The 23,566-nt window shown below is 45.6% G+C and overlaps 1 protein-coding gene across 1 annotated transcript in view; it reads left to right on the top strand.

The window, feature by feature from the left end:
• The first annotated feature begins 391 nt into the window (after positions 1-391).
• LOC140717311 (N-fatty-acyl-amino acid synthase/hydrolase PM20D1-like) overlaps positions 392-23,566 on the top strand; it is a 98,071-nt gene continuing 74,896 nt past the window's right edge. Inside the window, exons 1-2 of the mRNA XM_073030776.1 lie at positions 392-930; positions 17,844-18,076. Coding sequence (XP_072886877.1) covers positions 393-930; positions 17,844-18,076 — 771 coding nt within the window. The 5' untranslated portion in view covers position 392. The remainder of the gene's footprint in view (positions 931-17,843; positions 18,077-23,566) is intronic.

Below are 23,566 nucleotides of genomic sequence, written 5' to 3'. Positions count from 1 at the left end.
TCACTGACAAATGTGAATTTTGTTGTTTTGTGGCAACATTAGGGCGAAATAGGTAAAAATGCTAAAAATCACGATAAGAAATGCACAGTATAAAATTAAACTCACTGAGTAGTGCAAAAGGAGTGTAAAGCAGCGAGGCAGTGTTGTAGGGTTCATTGTGCATTCAGAAATCTCGAAAACGTTGTGTGTGAGTCTTCAGCCCCCTAGACCCCCTGTCTGATGGTAGTGATGAAGACAGCAATGACGAAGGGTCTCGGCCCGAAACGTCGATAGTGCTTCTCCCTGCTGTGTTCCACCAGCATTTTGTGTGTGTTGTTGTTGATATAACTCGTGACTCTTTTTTTAATCTATTGCATTGCGCTGCGGTCGCAGACTGACGGACTTGTCGCCGTATGTCAGCGATAACGCGAACAATTCGGACTGCGCCTCTATCGCTTGCGGTGATGGACCTACGCGAGAGCAGACAGTTCATTGGCTGGGAGGCAGCTCAGGGCGTTGTGGAGCGAGAGAGGAGTACGTTATATAAAATGCCAGACGCTCTCCGATCTCGTTTGATTGGAATAGCACCTCACAGTGACCGAGCCGGACAGTGGGGAATGTCCACCGCCGATGCACTCATGCCACGGCCGGGACAGAGAGAAATGAAGTGCGCGAAAACCAGAGTGAAAACCACGGCGCTGATCGCTCTGGTGCTGTTCTCGCTGCTGCTTATCTTCCTCGCCGCCCTATTAATCCGGACCTACACGTTTCGCGCTGAGCAGCAAGCGGCAATCGGTCAAAGTGCAGCCCTCACCGCGAACTTCAGCCTGAACGAGAGAAGGGTGATGCTGGACAACTTCAAGGGAGCTCTGAGGATTGCCACTGTGTCTCGGGGCGTCTCCGACTTCAACACGTCCGCACTGCGAGAGTTCGGCCACTATCTGTCTCAAGGTAACTTCTGTCGCCGGTGCCTCTCTCTCTCTCTCTCTCTCTCTCCCCCTCTCTCTTGGTCCATCTGTCCACTTCATCTTGCATCCGGATTTGTTGATAGGAGATGAGGGATTGTCCCGAAGGTTGTAGATTAATTGCTGACAATTTGTGTGAGTGTGTGTGTGTGTGTGTGTGTGTGTGTGTGTGTGTGTGTGTGAGAGAGAGAGAGAGAGAGAGAGAGAGAGAGAGGGGGGGGCACACATACACATACGCACGCTCAAACACACAAAAGACTGCGGATGCTGGAATCGGTAACAGCAAACAAAACTGTTGGAGGGTCAGTCCTGATGAAGGGTCTTGGCCCAAAACGTCGACCGTTTATTCCTCTCCATAGATGCTGCCTGGCCTGCTGAGTTCCTCCAGCATTTTGTGTTTTGTGTGTGTGTGTGTGTTGATCTGGGTTTCCAGTATCTGCAGAACCTCGCGCATTAAAGGACCACAGGTTCTTCCACTACCGGGCTGGGACCAAGGTGGGTGAGATCGACCCTCAATTATTGTAGTAGTGTACCGCCCCAGGGGGTCACGTGAGTGCCTATAGTGTTACTTGTTTTACTGATCTGATGGAACACCACTAAATGCCTTTACTATTAACCTCTGCCCAAAACATCGACTGCTTTTCATTTCCAATAGACGCTGCCTGGCCTGCTGAGTTCCTCCAGCATTTTGTGTGTGTCTGGATTTCCAGCTTCGGCGGAATTCCTTGTGTTCATGAAAAGGCATTGCACATTTTATTATTGTAAATGTTTTAATTATGAATGAAGTTTATTTTGGTTAAGAAAGGAATGCTCAGTCCACAATTGCCATCCCAGCTCCCTTGTTCACGGCATTTCAACTCCCCCTTCCATTTCCATACTGACCCATCCCTACTGACAGGGTGAAGCTCAACTCCAACTGCAGAGCCAACACCTCATTGTCTATCAATTTCCCTCCCGTATCTCTCTTTCCCTCCTAACTTCTGACTCTCCATTTTTATCCCCTCTCTCTCACCCCTCCCCACTCTCCCCACCTCCACCCCCCCCCCCTCTACCCACCCCCTCTCTCCCCCTTTCTGGTTTTGCCTGCCATACACATCTCTCCTCATGTTTGCCACTATCTTCTTGCTGTATGATCAGAGTCCAGTGCTTATATCCCTGTGTTCCTGCTTATCTCCCTCCAGCAGATGACTCCCCCCACCCCCCCACAACCTCACTCCATCAGCCTCTTATTGTTTGTTTCTCTTTCCTTTATCTGCCTCCATGGAGTATAGGTAGAACATAGAAACTTGGGCATACAGCATCGTACCGGCCCTTTGACGCACAATGTTGTTGACCTTTTAACCTTCTCCAAGATCGACCTAACCCTTCCCTCCTACATAGCCCTCCATTTTTTGATCATCCATGTGCTATGTAAGAGTTGCTTAAGTGTCTTTAATGTATCTGCCTCCACCATCACCCTTGGCAATGCGTTCCCTGCACCCCCCCCCCCCACTCTCTGTGTAAAAGAACTAACTCTGACTCTCTCCCTGTCATTTCCATCAGTCACCTTAAAATCATTTCCCATTGTATTAACCTTTTCTATCCTGGGGAAAAGACTCTGGCTGTCCACTTAACGTCTTATAGACCCCAATCAAGTCACCTCTCCATTCCCCATTCCCATTCTGGCATGTCGACCCATGGCCTCCCATTTTGCCACAATGTGGCCACTCTGATTGTGGAGGAGCAGCGCCTCCTTTTCCGACTAAGTAGCCTCCAACCTGATGGCATGAATGTCAATTTCTCCTTCCTGTAACTTTTTTCCCTACCCCTTCCTTCTACTTCTATTCCCCACTCTGACCCCTTGCCTCTTCTCCTCAACTACCTATCACCCCTGGTGCCCCTCTTTCTTCCTTTTTCCCCCATGTTCCACCCTCCTCTCCTATCAGGTTCCTTCCTCTCCAGCCCTTGACCTTTCCCACCCACCTGGCTTCACCGATCACCTTCCAGCGATCCTCCTTCCACTTCCCCCACCACCCTTCAGTCCTGATGAAAGGTCTATGCCTGAAATGACAACTGCGCTCATTTCCACTGATGCTGCCTGGCCTGCTGAGTTCCTCCAGCATTTTGTGTGTGATCCTTTTTACTCTGGCATTTGCCCCCCTTCTTTCCCAGTCCAGAAAAGGGGGGTCGGTATAAAATGTCCACTGTTCATTAATTTCCATAAATACTACCTGACCTGCTGCATTCCTCCAGCGTTCTGAGCCTGAAGCTCTCAACCTCCTTCACTCCAAAGAGAAAAGCCCTAGCTTGCTCAGCCTATCTTCATGAAACAAGCTCTATAATCCAGGCAGCCTCCTGGTAAATCTCCTCCGTAAATCCACCCATCATCCACCTTCTTCTCTCCCTCAACTCCCCTCCCCTACCGGGTACTTCTGGCACCCCGCCTCAGTCTACCAATCACCTCAGATTCCAGTCTCACCAACCCCCCTTTCCCTCTCCCTCTCCCCCCACAGATGCTGCTCGATCCCAGAGTTCCCACAGCAGATTTTCGCTCCGGATTCCCGCAACAACAGCCTCTTCTGTCTCTATCCTTGGAACTGTTGTGGGGGGATAGGGAGAAGTTAAATATCAAAGTTACTCGTAAGGGGGGAGGGTTAGTGGCAGTGGATGAGAGAGACACAAAGACACTGCAGAAGCTGGAATCAAACAAAGGGCTGTAGAAGTCATCGGACCAGGCAGTATCCGTGAAAGTAGACGGGATTGTCACTGTTTCATGCCGAGACTCTGCACCAGGACTGGGTGGAGTGGGGACGTGTGGTGTGGTGAGACACGGACTTGGAATTGGTAAACATCAACTGTTTGTCCCCTGCATGGAAACTGCCTGACGTGCTGAGTTCTTCCAGCATTTTATGTGTGTATTTCCCAGGATTTCCAGCATCTGCAGAACCTCTCGTGTTTGTACTTGAATCCACTTCCTCCATCAGTGACCTTTGCCCCCGTCTATCTATTTTTTCCCCCTCCGCTCCTGGTCCCATCCAATCACCACACACCTAGTTCAACACAGGGTTCCCTGCTTGCTTCTCTGCCCCTCAGCTTCCCGGTGACGCATGGAAAACCTCATTAATGTCCTTCAGGGAAGGAAATCTATCATCACTGTGCAGTCTGGCTTACACATGATTCCTGACTTGTGACCCCAGGCTTATCTGGTTTAGTTTCTATGTCACGTCAGAGGAGAGTGAAGCACAGTAGGGAAACACTATTATTACATCAGCAACCTGGCTTTAATTCACGGAAAATGCTGGAGGAACTCAGCAGGCCGGGCAGCAGCTATGGAAAAAAATACAGTCGACATTTCTGGCCGAGATGCTTCAGCAGAACTGGATGAAAAAACAACAGAAAAAAAAGATGAGGAGTAGATTTAAAAGGTGGGGAGAGGGGAGAGAGAAACACCAGGTGATAGGTGAAGCCAGGAGGGGGAGGGATGAAGTAAAGAGCTGGGAAGTTTGTTGGTGAAAGAGATACGCAGAAGGGGAATCTGATAGATGAGCATAGAAGGCCATGGAAGAAAGAAAATGGGGAGGAGCACTAGAGAGAGGCGATGGGCAGGCAAGGAGATAAGGTGAGAGAGGGAAAAGGGGATAGGAAAGGTGAAGGAGAGGGCGAGAGGAATCAATGTCCATGCTATTGGAACATCAATTTCTCAAACTTCCAGTAATGGTCCCTCCCATGGACCCCAGGTTGGGAAACCCTGCTCTAAATAAAATTAACTTAAACACATCTCAGATCACTGAGCAATAACGTGCTTGTGATTTACCCTTTCTGTACCCTTTTTCCAGCTTAATGACATGCTCCCTGTTGCTTGGTAACCAGCAATGCACCCGGTACACATTGCTGGGGGTGGGGGGGGGGGGCGTAGTGTCACACTTTACAGTGCCAGCAGTCAGGGTTCAATTCTCACCACGGCCTGTTTAATATCAGAGAATGTATATGGGATACAACCTGAAATTCTTACTCTTCACAGACATCCATGAAGCAGAAGAAAATCTCCAAAAATGAATGATAGAAAAATGGTAGAATCCCAAAGCGCCCCCCCCACCTCCACACACAAGCAGCAGCAAAAGCATCAGATCTCCCCCCTCCCCTTCCCCCACCCGCCCCAGCAGAAAGCATCAGCCTCTGCGCCACCCGCCATTGCAAGGAATGGCAAAGCCCCCAAAGAGACCATGACCTAAAGTTCATCGAAGACCAGTGTTCACCCCAGCAGTTCAACATGCTTCAGGCTCTCTCTGCCACAAACAAGGGAGAGAGAGGAATTGAGGGAAAGCGAGGTATCACTCCAGCCACAGTGAGAGGGAGGCTAACAGCTCACTGTTTTGATGTTCCAGTCTAGAGTGTCGCTTATTTCAACAGCAGCGTTTACTGCTGTCTCGATGTTCCGATCTCCTGCAGTTCTTCCTGCAGTTTCCCCCTGATGTTCCGGTTTCCTCCCATGTTCCAAAGATGTACAGATTTGGTTCGAGAGTTGTGAACATGCTACGTTGGCACCTGAAGCATGCCAACTCCTGCAGGCTGCCCCCAGCGTATCCCTGAACTGTGTTGGTCATTGATGCAAACAGTGTGATCCATTTTGTGGTTCGATGTGACAGTAAGCTAATCTTGAGGCTTCCTGTCAAATAGTTTTGATAGTCTAATCAAGGAATTGTCACATGTCCTTCTCCCGTGATGCAAACAAAATGTCCTGTGCTTACACGAGGAAATCTGCAGATGCTGGAAATTCAAACAACACACACAACATGCTGGTGGAACATAGCAGGCCAGGCAGCATCTATAAGGAGAAGCACTGTCGACGTTTCGGGCCGAGACCCTTCGTCAGGAATAACTGAAAGGAAAGATAGTAAGAGATTTGAAAGTAGTGGGGGGAGGGGGAAATGCAAAATGATAGGAGAAGACCGGAGGGGGTGGGATGAAGCTAAGAGGTGGAAAGGTGATTGGTGAAAGTCCTTGGTCTGAACAAGACTTGGTGCAGTGGGCTGAATGCCACAGTGGGTTGGGAAGTCCCACCCTGTGAGTCAAATATTGGAAATACTTCAGGAAAGAATTGCATGTTGCAGAGGAGGATGGTTGGATCAGTTTCCATGGAATATTAGCACCCTGCGCAAAATAGCTTCTCCTCTATTTATCTTCTGCTCTTAAAAAGTTTGTGACTTTATGCTAGCCAACTGATAGTTAAAGTTTTAATCAACATTTACTAGTGGTATATAAGATTGTGGTCTCGCTTAGAATAAAATAATCAAATGCTTGAACATAAATGTCAGATCTCAGCCAATGAATATCTGTTTGGTTAATTAAATGCATGTGGAATTCGGAATTGGTTTATAATTGTTACAAGCAACATTCCCTCTAATTTGTTATGTCCAGTGGGCACAAAAATCTTGTGCTGTGCAATTTTTTTGCCCAGTGACAACAACATGTGCGCATGAATTTTTAAGTGGAAGTAAACCAAAGCTGTCCTAAGGATAATAAACTACCGAGTCCAGTTTGTTGTTCGTTGTTTAAAAGAAGTAAAATAATGCTTATCAGTGAGTCTTATTTCTCACATAGTATATGACAGCATGTAAAAATATCAGTCTTTTCACGTGTTATTAAAATTGTTTGAAATGGTCAAACAAAACTTATAAAATTACAAAGCTAGTTGACAAAATATCCAGATATGTATGTAACACCCGGGCAAGCCTCAGGCTCGCTCCGCTTGCTTCCGTCTAGGGGGAGCAGCCTTCGGCCCCGCCAAACTGGGTAATCAGCTTGTGTGGATGCCGTGTGATGTCCCCACCTCACCCAAAAACAGACAGGACACCATGTGCAATTAAATGATTACACTTTATAGAGCTTACTAGAACTAAGTGACTAATAACAATACAGTATAGATGAAGGAAAAGAAAATAAAGAAAAGGCGCCAAAACGTAACAAGGTCCAAACCACTTCGTGCACAATCATTGGAGCTCAATTAACAAAGTCTTCTGGCCACCATTTGATTCCCTCAGACCTCCTCGACTCGTAGCTCAGGACCACCCGAAGCAATCGACCGAGCACCCCGGCAAATCTGTCTTAGTCTCCTCTCCTCGCTGAAAATCCTAGCCTCAGACCCCCGCTCGGGGTCTGTTCCGTCGCTCAGCTTACAGAATCGCGTCCTCTCTCTCTCTCACCCCCTCACGCCCACTCCCCAAAAGCCCACCAACACTAGTTTACAGACCCAGAAGAGAGAGAATAACATTAATCCCAATTGGTTAACAAATGAATACAATTCTCGTTATCAGTAATTCTAAACCCAAACAAACTGCGAGAGAAAGCACTTATCACAAAAAAGAAGCATTCCTACTTTTAACAAAACAAAGAAGCCATTTCCCCCACTGGGCCTCCTCTAAGTTTCCCGGACAGAGCACCCCAAATCTCCAGTGCCCTCAATGTCGTCAAGGGTAAATGCTTCCAATACCGGTTGTAAAACAAACTATACAGCAACTTGACCTACGCCCCGGTGTCAAGGATGGCTTTAGCGTGGCTTCCATCCATCCGAAATGACACCCAAGTGTGTGCCAGGGGATTACATTGTGGGGGCTCGTCCGGGATTGAAATTCTGTGGAATTGTGTGTGATCGCCCTCTTTAAATTATGCATGCTGCGGGGATGGAATGCTGGGGTGCCTCTGCTGGTGTGTGATTGCTGGTTATCACTGCATGCATGTTGGGTGGGGTGGCTGTTGGTAGCCCGGAGGTAACTTTTGACAACTTTTTTTGCACAGCTTGAATTCCCTTGTGCGCTAGTAGCAAAAGATGGGTGCATGCGCACACCTCAGAGGGAGCATTGGTCATGCGTAACAATGTACAGTGAAATGCTTATTTTGCGTACCATCCAGAGAGATCACTTCATTGTAACTGCACAGAGGCAGTACAAAGAAAACAATAATGCAGAATAAAAATGTTACATTTACAGAGAAAATGCAGGAATAAGGTGCAAGGCCAGAATGAGGTAGATTATGAGGTCGAGTGCCCATCTTATTTATATATTGAGATACAGCATGGTATCACATCAGCTAGCAATCCCTCGATATAATCCTACCCTAACTATGGAACAATTTACAATTGAGCAATTAACCAACCAACAGGTCTTTAGACTGTGGGAGCAAACTGGAGTACCCGGAGGAAACCCACACAGTCACGGAAGAATGTACAAACTCCTTACAGGCAGTGGTAGGAATTGAACCCAGGTCGCCTGCACTGTAAAGCTGTGTGCTAACCACTACGCTACCATGCCGCCCTAGTCTTATCATACGAGGGAACTGCACAGATGGGTAGAAGCTGGTCTTAAACCCGAAGGTACATTAGGCTCGTACTTCTTCTACCTGATGCAATAGGGAGAAAAGAGAATGTGTGGGATGGGTGAGGTCTTCGATTATATTGTCTGCTGTACGAGGCAGCAGAAAGTGTAGGCCAGGGTTTCCCAACCTGGGTCCATGGATCCCTAGCTTGGTATTGGTTGGGAACCACTGTTGTAGACTGTGCAGATTGTGAGGTCAAGAGTGCATCTTTAACGTATAAGAGGTCAATTCACAAGTCTTATAAAAGTGGGATAGAAGCTCTCCTTGGTTTCAGTCTTTTGCATCTTCTGCTTGTAGGGAGGTTGAGAAGAGGTAATTCCACAGTGGTGGGGCCTTTGATTGTCGTCGTCATCATTCTTTTTCGCAGGGGGCACCTTTTTTGCCATTTCCTTAGCATTTGTCTGTTTCTGCGAAGCCATGTTGCTAGCTCAACAGATGGAAAGCATGCTCGGAGCTGGCCGGATTCGAACCCGGGACCATTCACCTCGAAGTCCGGTGCTGATGCCATTACACCACGGGCCGAGGGGCCTTTGATTATGTTGACTGGTTCACTGAGGCAGTGAGAAGTGTAGACAGAGGCTGGTTTTTGTGATGTACACGTCACTGCAGTTTCTTGTGGGCATGACCAAAGCTGTCGCTATACTAAGTTGTGATACAATCAGAATGAAACATTGTGGTAAGAGTGAGCACCATTGATCAATGAATGACAGGAGTGTCACTAAAGAACAATTTGGTTCAATAATGTCCATCAGACAAGGAGATATTCCACCCTTATCTATCGAGACCCATCAACTGTCAACTGTCAATTGCTATTTCCTTTTCTCTGTTCCTCTGCCTCCTTCTCAACCATTCTCAGTATGAGGCTTTCCTTTCCAGAACATATGAATCAAAATCAGAATCAAGTCTGATATCACCAGTATATGTCATGAAATTCCTTACCTTTACAGCAGCTGTACAATGAAATACATGAAAAATAAATATAGAGAAAAAAATACTGAATTAGAGTAAGTATATATATATATATATTAAATAGTTAAAGATAAATAGTGCAAAAAAATACATAAATAAAAAAAGTAGTGAGATGGTGTTCATGGGTTCGATGTCCATTTAGGAATCCGATGGCAGAGGGGAAGAAGCTGTTCCTGAATCGCTTCAGTGTGTACCTTCAGGCTTCTGTACCTCCTTCCTGATGGTAACAATAAGAAGAGGGCATGTCCTGGGTGATGGGGGTCCTTAATGATAGAGGCCACCTTTCTAAGGCACCACTCCTTGAAGATGTCTTGGATACTGCAGAGGCTAGTACTCAAGATGGAGCTGACTAAGTTTACAACCTTCTCCTTCTACTTCTTCTTTAACATTCTCCTTCTTCAAAGAACAAGGTTTCCCTTCCCTGCTGCCCTGCCCCGCATCTCCTCCATTTCCTGGACATCCGCCCTCGTCCAATCATCCCGCAACCATAACAGGAATAGAGTTCCTTACCTACCACCCCACAAACGTCCGCATCCAGCACATCATTCTTTATAACGTCAGCCTTCTTCAGTGCAATCTGACCACAAAACACATCTTTACCTCCCCCACTGTCTGCTTTCTGGTGGGATCATTCTCTCTGTGACTCCCTTGCCCATTCATCTCTCCCCACTGATCTCCTTTCTGGCAATTATCCCTGCAAGCGGAACAAGTGCTCCACCTGTCCGTTCACCTCCATTAAGGGTCCCAAACAGTGCCTTCAGGTGAGGCAACACTTCATCTGCAAGTTTGTCGGGGTCATCTACTGTATCCAGTGTTCCTGGTGGAGCCTGTGGTGAGATCCACTGTGGATTGGGGTGGAGTGCTTTGTCAGGCACATTCACTCCACCCGCAACAGCCAGGATTTCGCAGAAGCCACCCATTTTAATTCTACTTCCTATTCTCATTTCGACATGTCAGTCCATGACTTCCTCTACTGGAATGATGAGGCCACTCTCAGGTTGGAGGAGTAACGCCTTATATTCTGTCTGGGTAGCCTTCAGGCTGGTGGTATGAACATCAACTTTTCCAACTTACAGTACTAGCTCCCCCTACCCCTTTTTCCCTATTTCCTATCCCCATTCTGGCTCCCCTCGTACACCTTCTCCTCACCTGCCCATCACCTTTCCCTTGTGTCCTTCCTTCCCTTTCTTCCATGATCCATTCTCCTCTCCTATCAGATTGCTTCTTCTTCAGCCCTTTGCCTTTTCCACCTATCACCTTCCAGCTTCTCACTTTATCCCAGCTCCCCCTCACCTGGCTTCACCTATCACCTGCCGGCTTGTACTGCTGCCCTTCCTTCCCCCTTCCTTTCCAGTCCTGATGAAGGATTTCGACCTCAAACGCCAACTGATTATGCTGTCTGACCTGCTGAGTTCTTCCAGCGTTTGGTGTGTGTGTGTGTGTTGCTCTGTTAATCATCAGTGTTAACTCTCAACTGAGTTCTGAATTAGGCCAAGAAGTCATACATTTCAAAGGGAACCGATGATTGTCCTCTCAGCAATGTCTGCCTTCCGCAACTGCTGTAATTAATAATCTACTTCACCCTTATGTTTAGCACCTTAACTCTCTCTGTAAATTAAGGGAATGGAACATGTTGGATACTGGAACGTTTTATTTCTGAATAGAACTCACATTTGCAGAGCCAGCTATGTTAACTGAATCTGCATCCCTCCAGCCAGTTTCAAAATGTTGAAGATTTACTCATTGTGTTTTGTAAAGAACTCAGTTCACACAATGAGAAACGTGTGGACGAATGCACACAAGCACACGTGCACATGCCCGGAGTAACACATACGTAAACCCGTCCAAAACATACATGTACATTCAAACACAACCAGGAATTAACACACACATAAACCCAAACCAACACTATACACACACACACACACACACACACACACACACACACACACACACACACACACACACACACACACACACACACACACACACACACACACACACACACACACACACACACACACACAAAACAGAGTGACACATACATACACCTACTCAAACACAAACGTACATGCACATTCAAACTCATCCGTGTACAAACACACACATACACACAAACACAAGCCAACACATATACATAACCCACACACACAGATCCACACAAGTTCACATATGCATACATACAAGTACAAACCAACAAGAATACACACATCTACATACAGTATATGGGCCCTCAAACATGGTAACACACCACCCATACACCACAATGCACACACGCGCACGCACGCTCACAAATTCATTGGCAAAGTTCAATAAGAATTTAAGTAACTATGATGCTCTCTAAGTGCTCTTTTCTGTTTATGTGGCTGGTGTTGTGCTGAAATTGAGCTGGGGGTGAAGGAGAGGAAGTTCCTTTAGAGGAAATTTCCCCGAATCTGACACTTTTAATAATAACTTTACCATTGTACCAGAACTTCGAACCCTAGAGAATTGCCTGCCTGCTGAAATTTCTTGAAATTTGCAAATTCACTTTGTCACCTGGTCAAGTGACTTCCTGTAAGATAACTCCAACAGAATGTTTATCAGAAAAAAGGATGTTTCAAATTTAAAGCAACACACACACAAGCACTGGCGGAACTCAGAAAGTCAGGCCGCATCTATGGAAATGAATAGACGATCGACACTTTGGGCCAAGACCCTTTTTTGAAGACTGGAAAGGAACAGAACAATGCTAGATTAAAACCATAGAGGGGTGGGGGGGGGGGGGAAAGGAGGATAGATGGAAGGTGGATAGGTGAAGCCAGGAGGAATGGGAAAGGTAAAGGGATTGAGAAGAAGAAATCTAGTAGGAGACAAGAGTGGACTGTAGGAGAAAGAGAGGGAGGAGGGGACCCAGGGGGAGGTGATTGGCAGATGAGAAGAGGCAAGAGGCCAGCGTGGCAACAGAAGAGGGGATTATTTTTACCAAAAGGAGAAATTGATATTCATGCCACCAGGTTGGAGGCTGCCTAAGTGGAATATAAAGTCTTGCTCCACCATCCTGAGGGTTGCCTTATCGTGGTTTCAAATTTAACACCTGTTCAACATAAGGCAAGTTACAGTTCCCTATTCCTGGTAGTCACTTTTCTCCCTCTCAATGGTGAACAGCCTCACAATGAACTTTTAGCACTGCTCTTAGCTGGCTGAGACAATGGATCGCTGTGTTCCGCCTGTGATTGAGACGGAACTTGGGAAAATACGCTCGGTGGTCAGTGTATTAGCTGCCTCCTCTGCCCAACAAAGTGTCCACTGAGCAGCCCAAAGACTTCTAGCTTCAATGTTGTGTGTGTTCAGAGATGCTTTATTCGACACCACTGTCGTAATGCGTGGTTATTTGATTTACTATCGCCTTCCTGTCAGTTTGAACCAGTCTGGCCATTCTCCTCTGACCTCTCTCATTAACAAAGCATTTTTTGTTTACAAAATTGCTGCTCACTGGATACTTCTTCATTTTTCTCACAATTCTCTGTAAACCCTAGAGACTGTTGTGCAGGGAAATCCCAGGAGATCAGCAGTCCCTGTGATGCTCAAATCAGTCTGCTGGCCTTGAAAACCATTCTACAGTCAAAGCCACTTACAGCACATTTCTTTCCCACTCTGGTGTTCGGTTTGAATAAGAGCTGAATTCTCTTCACCATGCCGAAGAGTCTCGCCCCGAAACATCAACTGTGCTTTTTCCCCACAGATGCTGCCTGGTCTGCTGAGTTGTTCTAGCATTTTGTGTGTGTCGCTCTTCACCACGACTGCATGTTTTGCTGCACTGAGTTGCTGCCACGTGATCAGCTGATCGGATATTTGCATGAACGAGCAGGTGTACAGGTGTCCCTGATAAAGTAGTCACTGGGTGTATAGTCAACATTGTTAAGCAATACCTTGAGGTGCTTCATGATACAGCACAAAAGACAAATAAAGAAATATTTGAAGAGATGATGAAAAAGCGTGTACAAAGAAACTAATTTCAAGGAGACGCAAGAGACGGCAGATGGAGGAATATAAATCAAACTGCTGGAGGAACTCAGTAGACCGGGAAGCGTCTGTGGAGGCAGAGAGATGGTCGACGTTTCGGCTGAAACCCTGCCTCAGAACTGTTTTAGATTTAAGGACAGGCTGGGAAAGGGGATGTTGAGAATAACGGGGGAGGAGATAAGAGAATAGGGGGGTTCAAGTGTCAGAAATCACAGGCCACAACAGTGAACGTAGTGCAATGTTTTTCTTCCCTTCATATGAAATGAATATTCAGCTTTGCCCCAAAATTCATCCACAGTACAAGATGAACATTCCCATCCTCCTCAGAAAACTTTTTCCGTTGATTTTCATTAACAGTAATCTCTTCTTCGGGTCAGGTATTGTACAGTTGCATTTTAGAGCCTTTGACCTGAAACGCAATTTTCAAAGATGCAGCCGCATCTGTTTGGTGTTTCCACCATTTTACAGAACATAAAATGGGTCCTTCAGCCCATCAGTCTGTGCTGATCTTGATGCCAGTTTGAGGGCAGAACGGTAGCTTTGTAGTGCTAGGGTTCAAATCACCCCGCTGACTATGGGGAGTTGGTACGTTCTTCCTGTGACCTCTTGGTGCTCCAATTTGCTCCCATATTCTAAAGATGTACGAGTTAGGGTCAGTAAGCTGTGAGCATGCTATGTTGGTGCCCAAAGCATGGCAACATTGCGGGCTGCCCCCAGCTCACACTCGGACCATGTTGGTCGTAAGAGAAGCAATACATTACGCTGTATCTTACGATATGCATAAGGCAAATTAAGCTAATCTAATCTTATGTGAAACTAATCTCATCTGCCTGCACATTCTCCGCCTTTGATCTGCCCAATGGAAGTCATCAGATTATGAGAGACATAGACAGACAGCCGGTCTCTTTCTCCCATGACCGACATGTCTAATGTGAGAGCGCACGTATTTAAGGTGAGGAGGGTAAATTCAATGAAGATGGTTTTGGAGCAAGATTTATACTGAGTGGTAGGTGCCTGGAATGTGCTGCTGAGGTGAGTGGTGATGGAAGCAGATATGATAGAGGCTTTCAGGCTTTCAAGAGGCTCTTAGATAGGCCCATGGATGTGCAATGAATGGTGGGATATGGACATTGAGTAGGCAAAAGAGGCAAGTTTAGTTAGACATTTTAGTTGCGTTCAATGCAGTGGGCAGGTAGTGGATGAGTCTAGGTGAGAGGGATGGAGGAGGAGAGAAGCAGCGGATGGCAGGTATTAGGTGAGTCCAGGTAAGAAGGGTGAAGGAGGGGTACAAGTAGTGGTTGTACACCAAAGTTGGGTGGTCTTTCATTGATTCTGTAATGGTTATTAATTTATTGAGTATGCCCACAAGGAAATGACTCTCAGGGTTGTATATGGTGACATATATGTACTTTGATCAATTTACTTTGGTTTTTGAACTTTGAACATTTAATTGTGAGTTCAATTAGTCTGGCACAACCTCAGGGGCTGAAAGACCTGTTCCTGTCTGTAATGTGCTGTGAACCTGATTGTGGTGTTCGAGGTTCCCCAACAGTCAGAATTCAGAGAACAAACTCTCTGTTGGTTATTTTTAGCAGGCTAGGGGTTGTTCCTCTGGGGCAGCCAATAAAACTTCACAATTAGACAGATAAATAATTCTAAAGAAACAAATGGTATCTGTTTCTAATGGAATTGGAATGACTCACTGAATAAAACTGTCGAGCAACATACACAAAATGTTGAAGGAAGTCAAGGCAGCATCTATAGAGGGAAATAGGCAGTCAACATTTCAGGCTGAGACCCTTCATCAGGACTGGAAAGGAAAGGCAGAGGGAGAGGGAGAAGTAGCGGTTAGCAGGTAGTAGGGGAGTCCGGGTGAGGGAGGGGAGGAGCAGCAGTTGGATGGTAATAAATAGGTGAGGAGGGTGAGGAAGAGGAAGAAGAAGAAGAATAAAGCCCTTAACTCCGAATGGAGTCATCAGGACGCCGTCGTGATGGCGTTTTTTTAGCAGGCTTTCTGTTTTTACGAGGCCCGGTTGCTAGCTCGACGTTCAACCCAGCACGGATGGAAAGCGTGCACGGGAGCCGGCTGGATTCGAACTCGGGAGCCCTCGCTCCGAAGTCCAGCGCTGATGCCACTACGTCACCAGCCGGCGAGGAAGGGGAAAGAGAGCTGGAAATACTCAGTGGACCAGACAGCACTGTGGAGAAAGAAGCAGAAATATCGTGGCTCCATCACAAGTTAGCAAATGAAGCTGCAGAGCAGGGGGAGGGGTGGAACAGGAACAGCTATCACCCTACAACTATCAGGCTCCCGGACCAGTGCGATTAACTTCATTCTCCTCAACACTGAACTGATTCCACAATCTACGGACTCACTTACATGGATTCTGCAACTCATGTTTGCAATATTATTTTTTTTTGTATTTGCACAGTTTATATTCTTTCATTCTTTGGTTGTTTGTCAGTCTTTGTATTTTTCTATTGATTCGACTGTACTTCCCTGTCCTACTGTGGATGCCTGCAGGAAAGTGAATCTCAGCATGGTATATGGTGACACCCTCGTACTTTGTTAATAAACTTTGAGAGAATGATAGGGCGGAGGGCAGAAAAGACTGAAAGGCATAGGTGGTGGTGCTGTCAGTTTGTGACGCCTCCTTACATTGCATGCTCTCAAGCCCATCACCCCTACTGAGGACAGGCAGGTCACCAGAGACCTCTGTCCTGGGCTAGTTGTCCCAGGTGTAGACCATCTGCATTTGATATCTGAAAATCTTCATCATCCAAGGATGAGGTCTTAGGAACTTCTGTTGGTGATCCGGTAGCTCTGGGCTTTAATGGGATGGGGTTTGCTAGCCCCGTGCCCAGCCCTGTTCCTCTCATAGCTCCATGGTGGAGTTTTACATCGCAGTAGTAATGTTAAATTTCTTTTTGTTAATCGGGGTTAATGAGGTCAAGGAGGGAACAGAGATTTGGCCATTCGCAGTCGCAGGAAATCTGAAATAAAGAACGTTGTGTGGCAGAATTAGTTTATCCTTCATTGCTCAGATTCAAATTCATTTATTTGTCACAAGTACGTTGAAACATCCGGTAAAGTCTGTCGCTGGCACTACGGTAGAGTAGCGGTTAGCGCGACACTACTACAGAGTGGGACATCGGAGTTCAGAGTTCAATCCCTTGCACTGTCTGCAAGGAGTTTGTGCGTTCTCCCCGTGACCGCGTGGGTTTCCTCCCACAGTCAAAAGATGTACCGGTGAGTAGGTTAATTGGTCATTGTAAATTGTCCTGTGATTAGGTTAGGGTTAAATAGGAGGGTTGCTGGGCAATGCGGAACCACTGTATCTCAAAATAAAAACAAACTTTGCCTTTAGCTAAACCTGAAGCCAAAGACAGATGTGCATCAAAATAAATTACTTTCACTTGAAGAGCTTCAGGGGAAGTTCCCCATCAGAATACTATTGAAATCTGGAAGCGGACTTACCTTGTTAGAGTGGAGCCTTCTGTGTGTTACCTGATCATTTCCATGTGCAAGCATTTCCATTGATTATGTTACTGTCTTGCATTATGTCTGTATTTTCAGCCAGTAATTTAGCTAACAGAGTCTAATGGTAGGAAGTGGACTTCCCGGTCTTAGAATCATCAGCTCCAACTACTGCAATCGGCTATCTGGTTGAATTAAGCTCTCAAGTTCAGCTCAGAAACATTGGAAACTGTTCACATAACCTGTCCTTAAGTTGCAAATGGTCCATCAAGTCTATGAATGAAATGTAATGTTATTTATCTGGGCTTGGGTCACTCTAATTCTTTGCCATAGTCTCACTCCAGGTCCCTCACCGACCCTCTCTTCTTCCCTCCTTCAATCCCCTCCACCTTCTCATCCCTCCCTGTACCTCAATTCCCTTCTCTCCCTCACTCTTTCACTCTTTCTTCCTGACCCTCAGCAGGTCAGGCAGCATTTATGGAGATATCCATAGATAGTGGAGAGATATCTGTAGATTATGTTAATTTCAGCAACTAACTTCAGCCACCAATCTTCAAATCTGACTGTAGACTGTAGGTTAAATTTAAAATGCAGCTCTGAGCAACGGGTTCCTAAGAGCTGTGAACCACAGTTAATCAGAAGACCAGTTAATGCTGATTTAAATTCATTTGGGTGGCTGTAGTGTGGGTGTGAGGAGGGAGGTGTAAAGGTGGTGGTTAGTTCAAAGAAAGCATTGTGGATGCATTGTAAATATGGAATTGTCCTTTGATCTTTAGCACATAAAGTGCCGTGTAGCGTTGGGTGAAGCGGGCCTCTTCCTCTGAAAGGGGTCGCAATATAATGCCTGCTGTGTCTCATTTTGTCGAATAAAATGACTGCTTCATATCTACCAGCGCTTCTCTGCAATGATTTTGTTCACACGACAACAGATGCTGCCTGACCTACTGAATTCCTCGAGCATTTTGGCCAGTATTTGCTGACTCTCTTGCATTTATGACCTCTAGTTCTACTCTCGCCCGACCGGAGGAGAAAAAGCCTGCATGTATCCAACTGCCTATGCCCCTCATAATTGTGTGTTCCTTTCTGTTTCCTTGCAGTGTTTCCAAACGTGTTTTCCTCACCCTTTGTGCACCATGAGACCGTTGCCAACTATAGTCACCTGTTCACCGTCATTGGCTCCAATGACTCTCTCCAGCCGTACATCCTGATCGCCCACTTGGATGTGGTCCCTGCAGTAGAAGAAGAATGGGAGGTCCCGCCATTCTCTGCGGAGGAGCGCAGTGGCTACTTGTACGCACGGGGCACTTTGGACGACAAGTTATCTGTCATGGTACTGGTTCTCTCAGTTAGTTTTAAACATAGGGCATAGAATAGTGTGTTTTTTTATTATGATATTCTTTATCTTATTGTGTTTCTTTTTGTGCTGGATAGAATCCAGAGTACCAATTATTTTGTTTTCCTTTACACTTGTGTACTGGAAATGACATCAAACAATCTTGAATAGCAATTCCTGCACTGTCACAGTTCAACTCCAACTGTCATCAAGGTGACGATTGTCAGTGGATGGAAAATTCAACCTTCGGTCCCAAGTACAGCAAGTATTAGTTGGACAAAGTTCCCTCTCAACAGCCTTGACACTCCCAGGATAGGGAAGGGAACACAGAGTACCACAGCACAGCACAGGCCCTTTGGCTCATGGTGTGCCAACCTTTTAACCTCTAACATTAACCTAATCCTTCTCTTCCACATGGCCCTCCATTTATCAATCATCCATGTTCCTATCTAAGAGTCTCTTAAATGTCCTAATGTATCTGCCTCTAGCACTACCCTTTGCAGAGCATTCCACGCATCCACCACTCCCGGTGTAAAAAAAAACTTACCTTTGATATCCCTCCTATACTTCTCTCCATTCAACTTAAAGCGATACCCTCTCGTATTAACCATTTCCACACTGGGAAAAAGTCTCTCCGGCTGCCCACTTCGTCTATGCCTCTGTTGGATCTCTGTTTAATTTATGATTCTTGGGATTCTACCAGGAGTCAAAAATGGCCAGCAGTCTTAATTCCTAGATTTTTGTTTATTTTAAAGTACAAACAAACATACAAGCACTAAGCAAACTAAATAAAAAGCTGAGAAATGATGCTAAGAAGGGAATTACTGTTAAGGGGTTTAACCTAAAGGAATAAAAGACGGCGCTTCTAAAAAATCACTTTTATTGATAAGATTTTTTTTAAATCCTTAGATAGAGCATAAACTAGCTAATAGACTACATAATTACAACAATTATATCATGTGGATAATGTGCTAATACTTAGCCATGAAAAATGAGAAGGTGATAAACTGTTAGTTTAGCTGCTATACCACTTTCTGCCAGTGAGTGTGAAAAATACATGAGCTTGTTAAAAAATACAAATCTTATTAAAAGTATTATTAAAAAGTAAACAGTAGTTTCCGATACCTCTTATCATCTTGTACATCTCTCTCAAGTTACTTCTTGTCCCTCTTCGCTCCAAAGAGAAAAGCCCCAGTTCGCTCAGCCTACCCTCTTAATCCAAGTAACATCCTATTAAATCTTCTCTGCACATCCTTCCACATCTTTCCTGTAATGAGGCGATCAGAACTGCTTAAATCATGTTGTGAGAAGTATCTATTGCTTTGACAGAACTATTGCATGGGAATTATGATATAAGCACTTAAGCCATTGACCCCACAAACTATTTTGCTACAGACTTTGGAACATATTGGGCAAAAGATTTTCAAAATGATATTTCAATGTCAAAGTCGAGTTTATTGTCTCATGGACAAGTACATGTGTGTACATGTATAATGAAAAACTTACTTGTAGCAGCATCGCAGGCATTGATCATCAGATAAGCACTTTCACAAGAAAACATAGATGAATCATAAATACTTACTTTTCAAGAAATAACACAATTAGAACACAAAAAAAGAGACCAGTCCACTACAGTACAAATGCAGGCTCACGTTGCATGTATTTCTGGGTTCTGGTTACTCTTTAAAGAATGCTTTACCCAGCAACCTGCAGTGGGCTGGCAAAGCGACACTGAGCTGAACAAAACTGAATGCTACTGGACTCCTGGTTTGATGTTTGGTCTCCTGTGCGTTGTCCGCTTGCTTTCTGCCGTTGGCGCAGTTCGTTCTTTGATCTCACTTTGTGTGTTTGATCTCGTCTTTAACGGGTTCCATGGTCTTTGTTTCATGGCTGCCTGTGGGAAAACCAATCTCAGAGTTGTAATCTGTATACATACTTTGATAATAAATATACTTTGAATCTTTGAGATGCAAAAGGCTGGGCCGGCAGACTTTACAGAATATTTCCATTAATCTTCCACAACACTCTTTTACTGTCTACAAATGTCACACGGGATTATGACAAATTTCCCAGTGAGTTTACTGAGATCGTAGGAAGCGGGGTCACTGTGAGTTTAAAGTGAGCACAGGAAGCAGGGTTTAGGTGTGTTGAAAGGAAGTGTAGGAAGTGGGGCTCTCATGAGGTTACAATGTGCACTGGCCCTTCGCCAGGCCTCACCAACAGGCACCAAGACCTTGCCTGGCTGGTGGTGAGAGGGCTCCTCCTTGTCAGATCCTGCTTGCATGCCCAGAAGCATCACTCCCACTACAGGATGACGTAGTAGGGAAGAGACAAAAGGTCACCTTTTTGCCAGTTCTGGGTTTGAGAAGAGGATGTGGAGAAAGATGCAAGGGTCTGTATCATGGTTCATCCTGAACAGGGAACTCTCTGTTTTACAGGCTGTTCCCAGTGGGAGACACACACACACACACACACACACACACACACACACACACACACACACACACACACACACACACACACACACACACACACACACACACACACACACACACACACACACACACACACACACACACACACACACACACACACTCCGGAGCCTGTAGGTCTCTCAGCATAGTGAGATGTCGATAACTGGTTCAGTCCAGGCAGCAGGTTGATGTCCTGAGGGAAACTTGACGAAGCCAATACTAAGGGTCTCAGGGGGACATTGTAACCTCATGAGAGCCCCACTTCCTACACTTCCTTTCAACACACCTAAACCCTGCTTCCTGTGCTCACTTTAAACTCACAGTGACCCCGCTTCCTACGATCTCAGTAAACTCACTGGGAAATTTGTCATAATCCCGTGTGACATTTGTAGACAGTAAAAGAGTGTTGTGGAAGATTAATGGAAATATTCTGTAAAGTCTGCCGGCCCAGCCTTTTGCATCTCAAAGATTCAAAGTATATTTATTATCAAAGTATGTATACAGATTACAACTCTGAGATTGGTTTTCCCACAGGCAGCCATGAAACAAAGACCATGGAACCCGTTAAAGACGAGATCAAACACACAAAGTGAGATCAAAGAACGAACTGCGCCAACGGCAGAAAGCAAGCGGACAACGCACAGAAGACCAAACATCAAACCAGGAGTCCAGTAGCATTCAGTTTTGTTCAGCTCAGTGTCGCTTTGCCAGCCCACTGCAGGTTGCTGGGTAAAGCATTCTTTAAAGAGTAACCAGAACCCAGAAATACATGCAACGTGAGCCTGCATTTGTACTGTAGTGGACTGGTCTCTTTTTTTGTGTTCTAATTGTGTTATTTCTTGAAAAGTAAGTATTTATGATTCATCTATGTTTTCTTGTGAAAGTGCTTAGCTGATGATCAATGACTACAATAAACACCCACTAATCCAATGTCCTCCCCGTGACCGTGTGGGTTTCCTCCGGGTGCTCCGGTTTTCTCCCAGGTTCCAGAGGCATACAGGTTAGGGTTAGTCAGTTGTGGGCATGCAGTGTTGGTACCAAAAGAGTGCGATACCTGCAGGCTGCAACCCGTAGCACTCGTGGACTGTGTTGGTCGTTGATGCAAAGGAGGGATTTCATTGTATGCTTCAATATTTCAGTCTACACGTGACAAATAAATCTGATCTATAATCCTTAATCTGATGTAATATCCCTTTCATTATTTCAGGAGCTTCCCTACCCAACACCTGCCCCTCCATGTGTGGCCGCACAAGGGGCCTACAATTGTATGCCTCCAACATAAAGACATATTATGCTGGGCTCTAAGTGCAAGAGGTCTGGCATATAATGGAAATCCAGAGCATCACACACAAATTGCTGGAGGAGCTCGGCCGGTTCTATGGATGGGAGAATGGTCTGTGCAGAAAACACCGGCTTTTATTTCCCCCCATTGGTGCTGCCTGACCAGCTGAGTTCCTCCAGCATTTTGTAAGTTATGCTAAGTTTTTACCAGAAGACTCTTTCAACCAGGAGCTTTGTTTATACTGTGAAGATGTTGAAAATGATTAAACATTGGTGCGGGAACACTGCAGTTCCAGGCCAAGTCTGAAGTGGAAAAAGTTAGCAAACTGGTGATCAGGCAAAATGTCTCAGACTTCATGCTTGGCGTGAGGAAGGAGAAATATCAGTTGTTTGTAGAGAGATTATTCTGTACAGTAAACCAAACAAATGGAGCTTCATAAATACCAGCCTAAGGCCAGTTGGGTCAGGCTCTTATTGAGCTTGCAGGACATGCTGTCAGCAATTTATCTGCGTGACAGAATCTGCCATCAGTAGTCAGTGGCTTTGCATATAATTGTGCATTGTTCAGTGAATCCAGGAGAGGGAGGAGAATCACCTCCAACTGGATCTTACCAAATATTGAACGGCCTAGATCAGAGCTTCGAGACGAAGAAACTCCAAGCCAATGTGCAACTCCATTTTGCCGATTAAAACTTCCATTTTTCACCGATTAAAGTGACGAGGAAGATTGAAACATCGCGGCGACTGTGGAAGGTGTGAGTGCAAACTGCCCGCCTTCTGTTCCCTGAACCGGAGAAGGAGCCTGTGTAGCCATTCATGGTGCCCGGGCGATAGGCCTTGGCGTGTCTCTCTCTTCCAATGATCTTGGAGGATGTTGCCGAGGTTCTGCTTTTATGGATTTGAACTATGGACTATGGAGTTTTTCAGTCCTATGGTTTTTACATTCTGTAATTTCTCCCATTGCTTTTTGTGTGGGGGTTGGGGATTTGGGGCCGATGTTCCTGTTGCGTTTCATGCCGATGTTTGGGAGGGGAGGGGTCAATGGTCGTGTGGACCTTCTTTTTTTTCTGCAGGGGGGGGTGGGTCTGCTGTTTCTCTCTGAACTGACTTCCGTGGTTTCTCTTTGTTTTGTGGCTGTCTGGAGAAGACGAATCTCAGAGTTGTATACTGCATACACACTTTGATAATAAATGAACCTTTGAATCTGTGAAATTCATTACCGTAGATGGTGGAGGCCGAATCATTGGGTGTACTTAATGCGGAGGTTGATAGGTTGTTGTTTAGTAATGGCATGCATCAGAGGTTATGGATTGAAGGCTGGATGGAATGGTGGAGTAGTCTCAATGGGCTGACAGTCCTAATTCTGCTCCTAAGCCTTATGATCTAATTACACTCCTGTGGCAGAGCATAGTAATACCTGATGAACAACCATTGTGGAGTAGGGCAAAGAAGAGAGGCCGTGTTAGACGAAGTTGAGGTTCAAAGAGCTTTAAACAGAGTAAATGAGCCACAACTTTTTCCAGTAGCCGATTTGTTGGTGGCCAAAATCCAGAGGTAGAAAACAGTTGGCCAAAAATTTAGACACACCAACTTGTTACAATCAGCGGTGCAAAAGCGGTGAAGACGAGTTCAGTAATAAGTTTTAGTTGTCCATGTCATCGGTGGGGCCGCACTTGGAGAACTGTGTCCGCTTCTGGTCACCCTGGTATAGAAAAGACGTGGTCAAACTGGA

The sequence above is a fragment of the Hemitrygon akajei genome, chromosome 27, assembly GCF_048418815.1.
Source record: "Hemitrygon akajei chromosome 27, sHemAka1.3, whole genome shotgun sequence".
Lineage (NCBI taxonomy): Eukaryota > Metazoa > Chordata > Chondrichthyes > Myliobatiformes > Dasyatidae > Hemitrygon > Hemitrygon akajei.
Note: the sequence above shows the minus strand (reverse complement) of the source record. Positions and strands in the feature narration are given on the sequence as shown.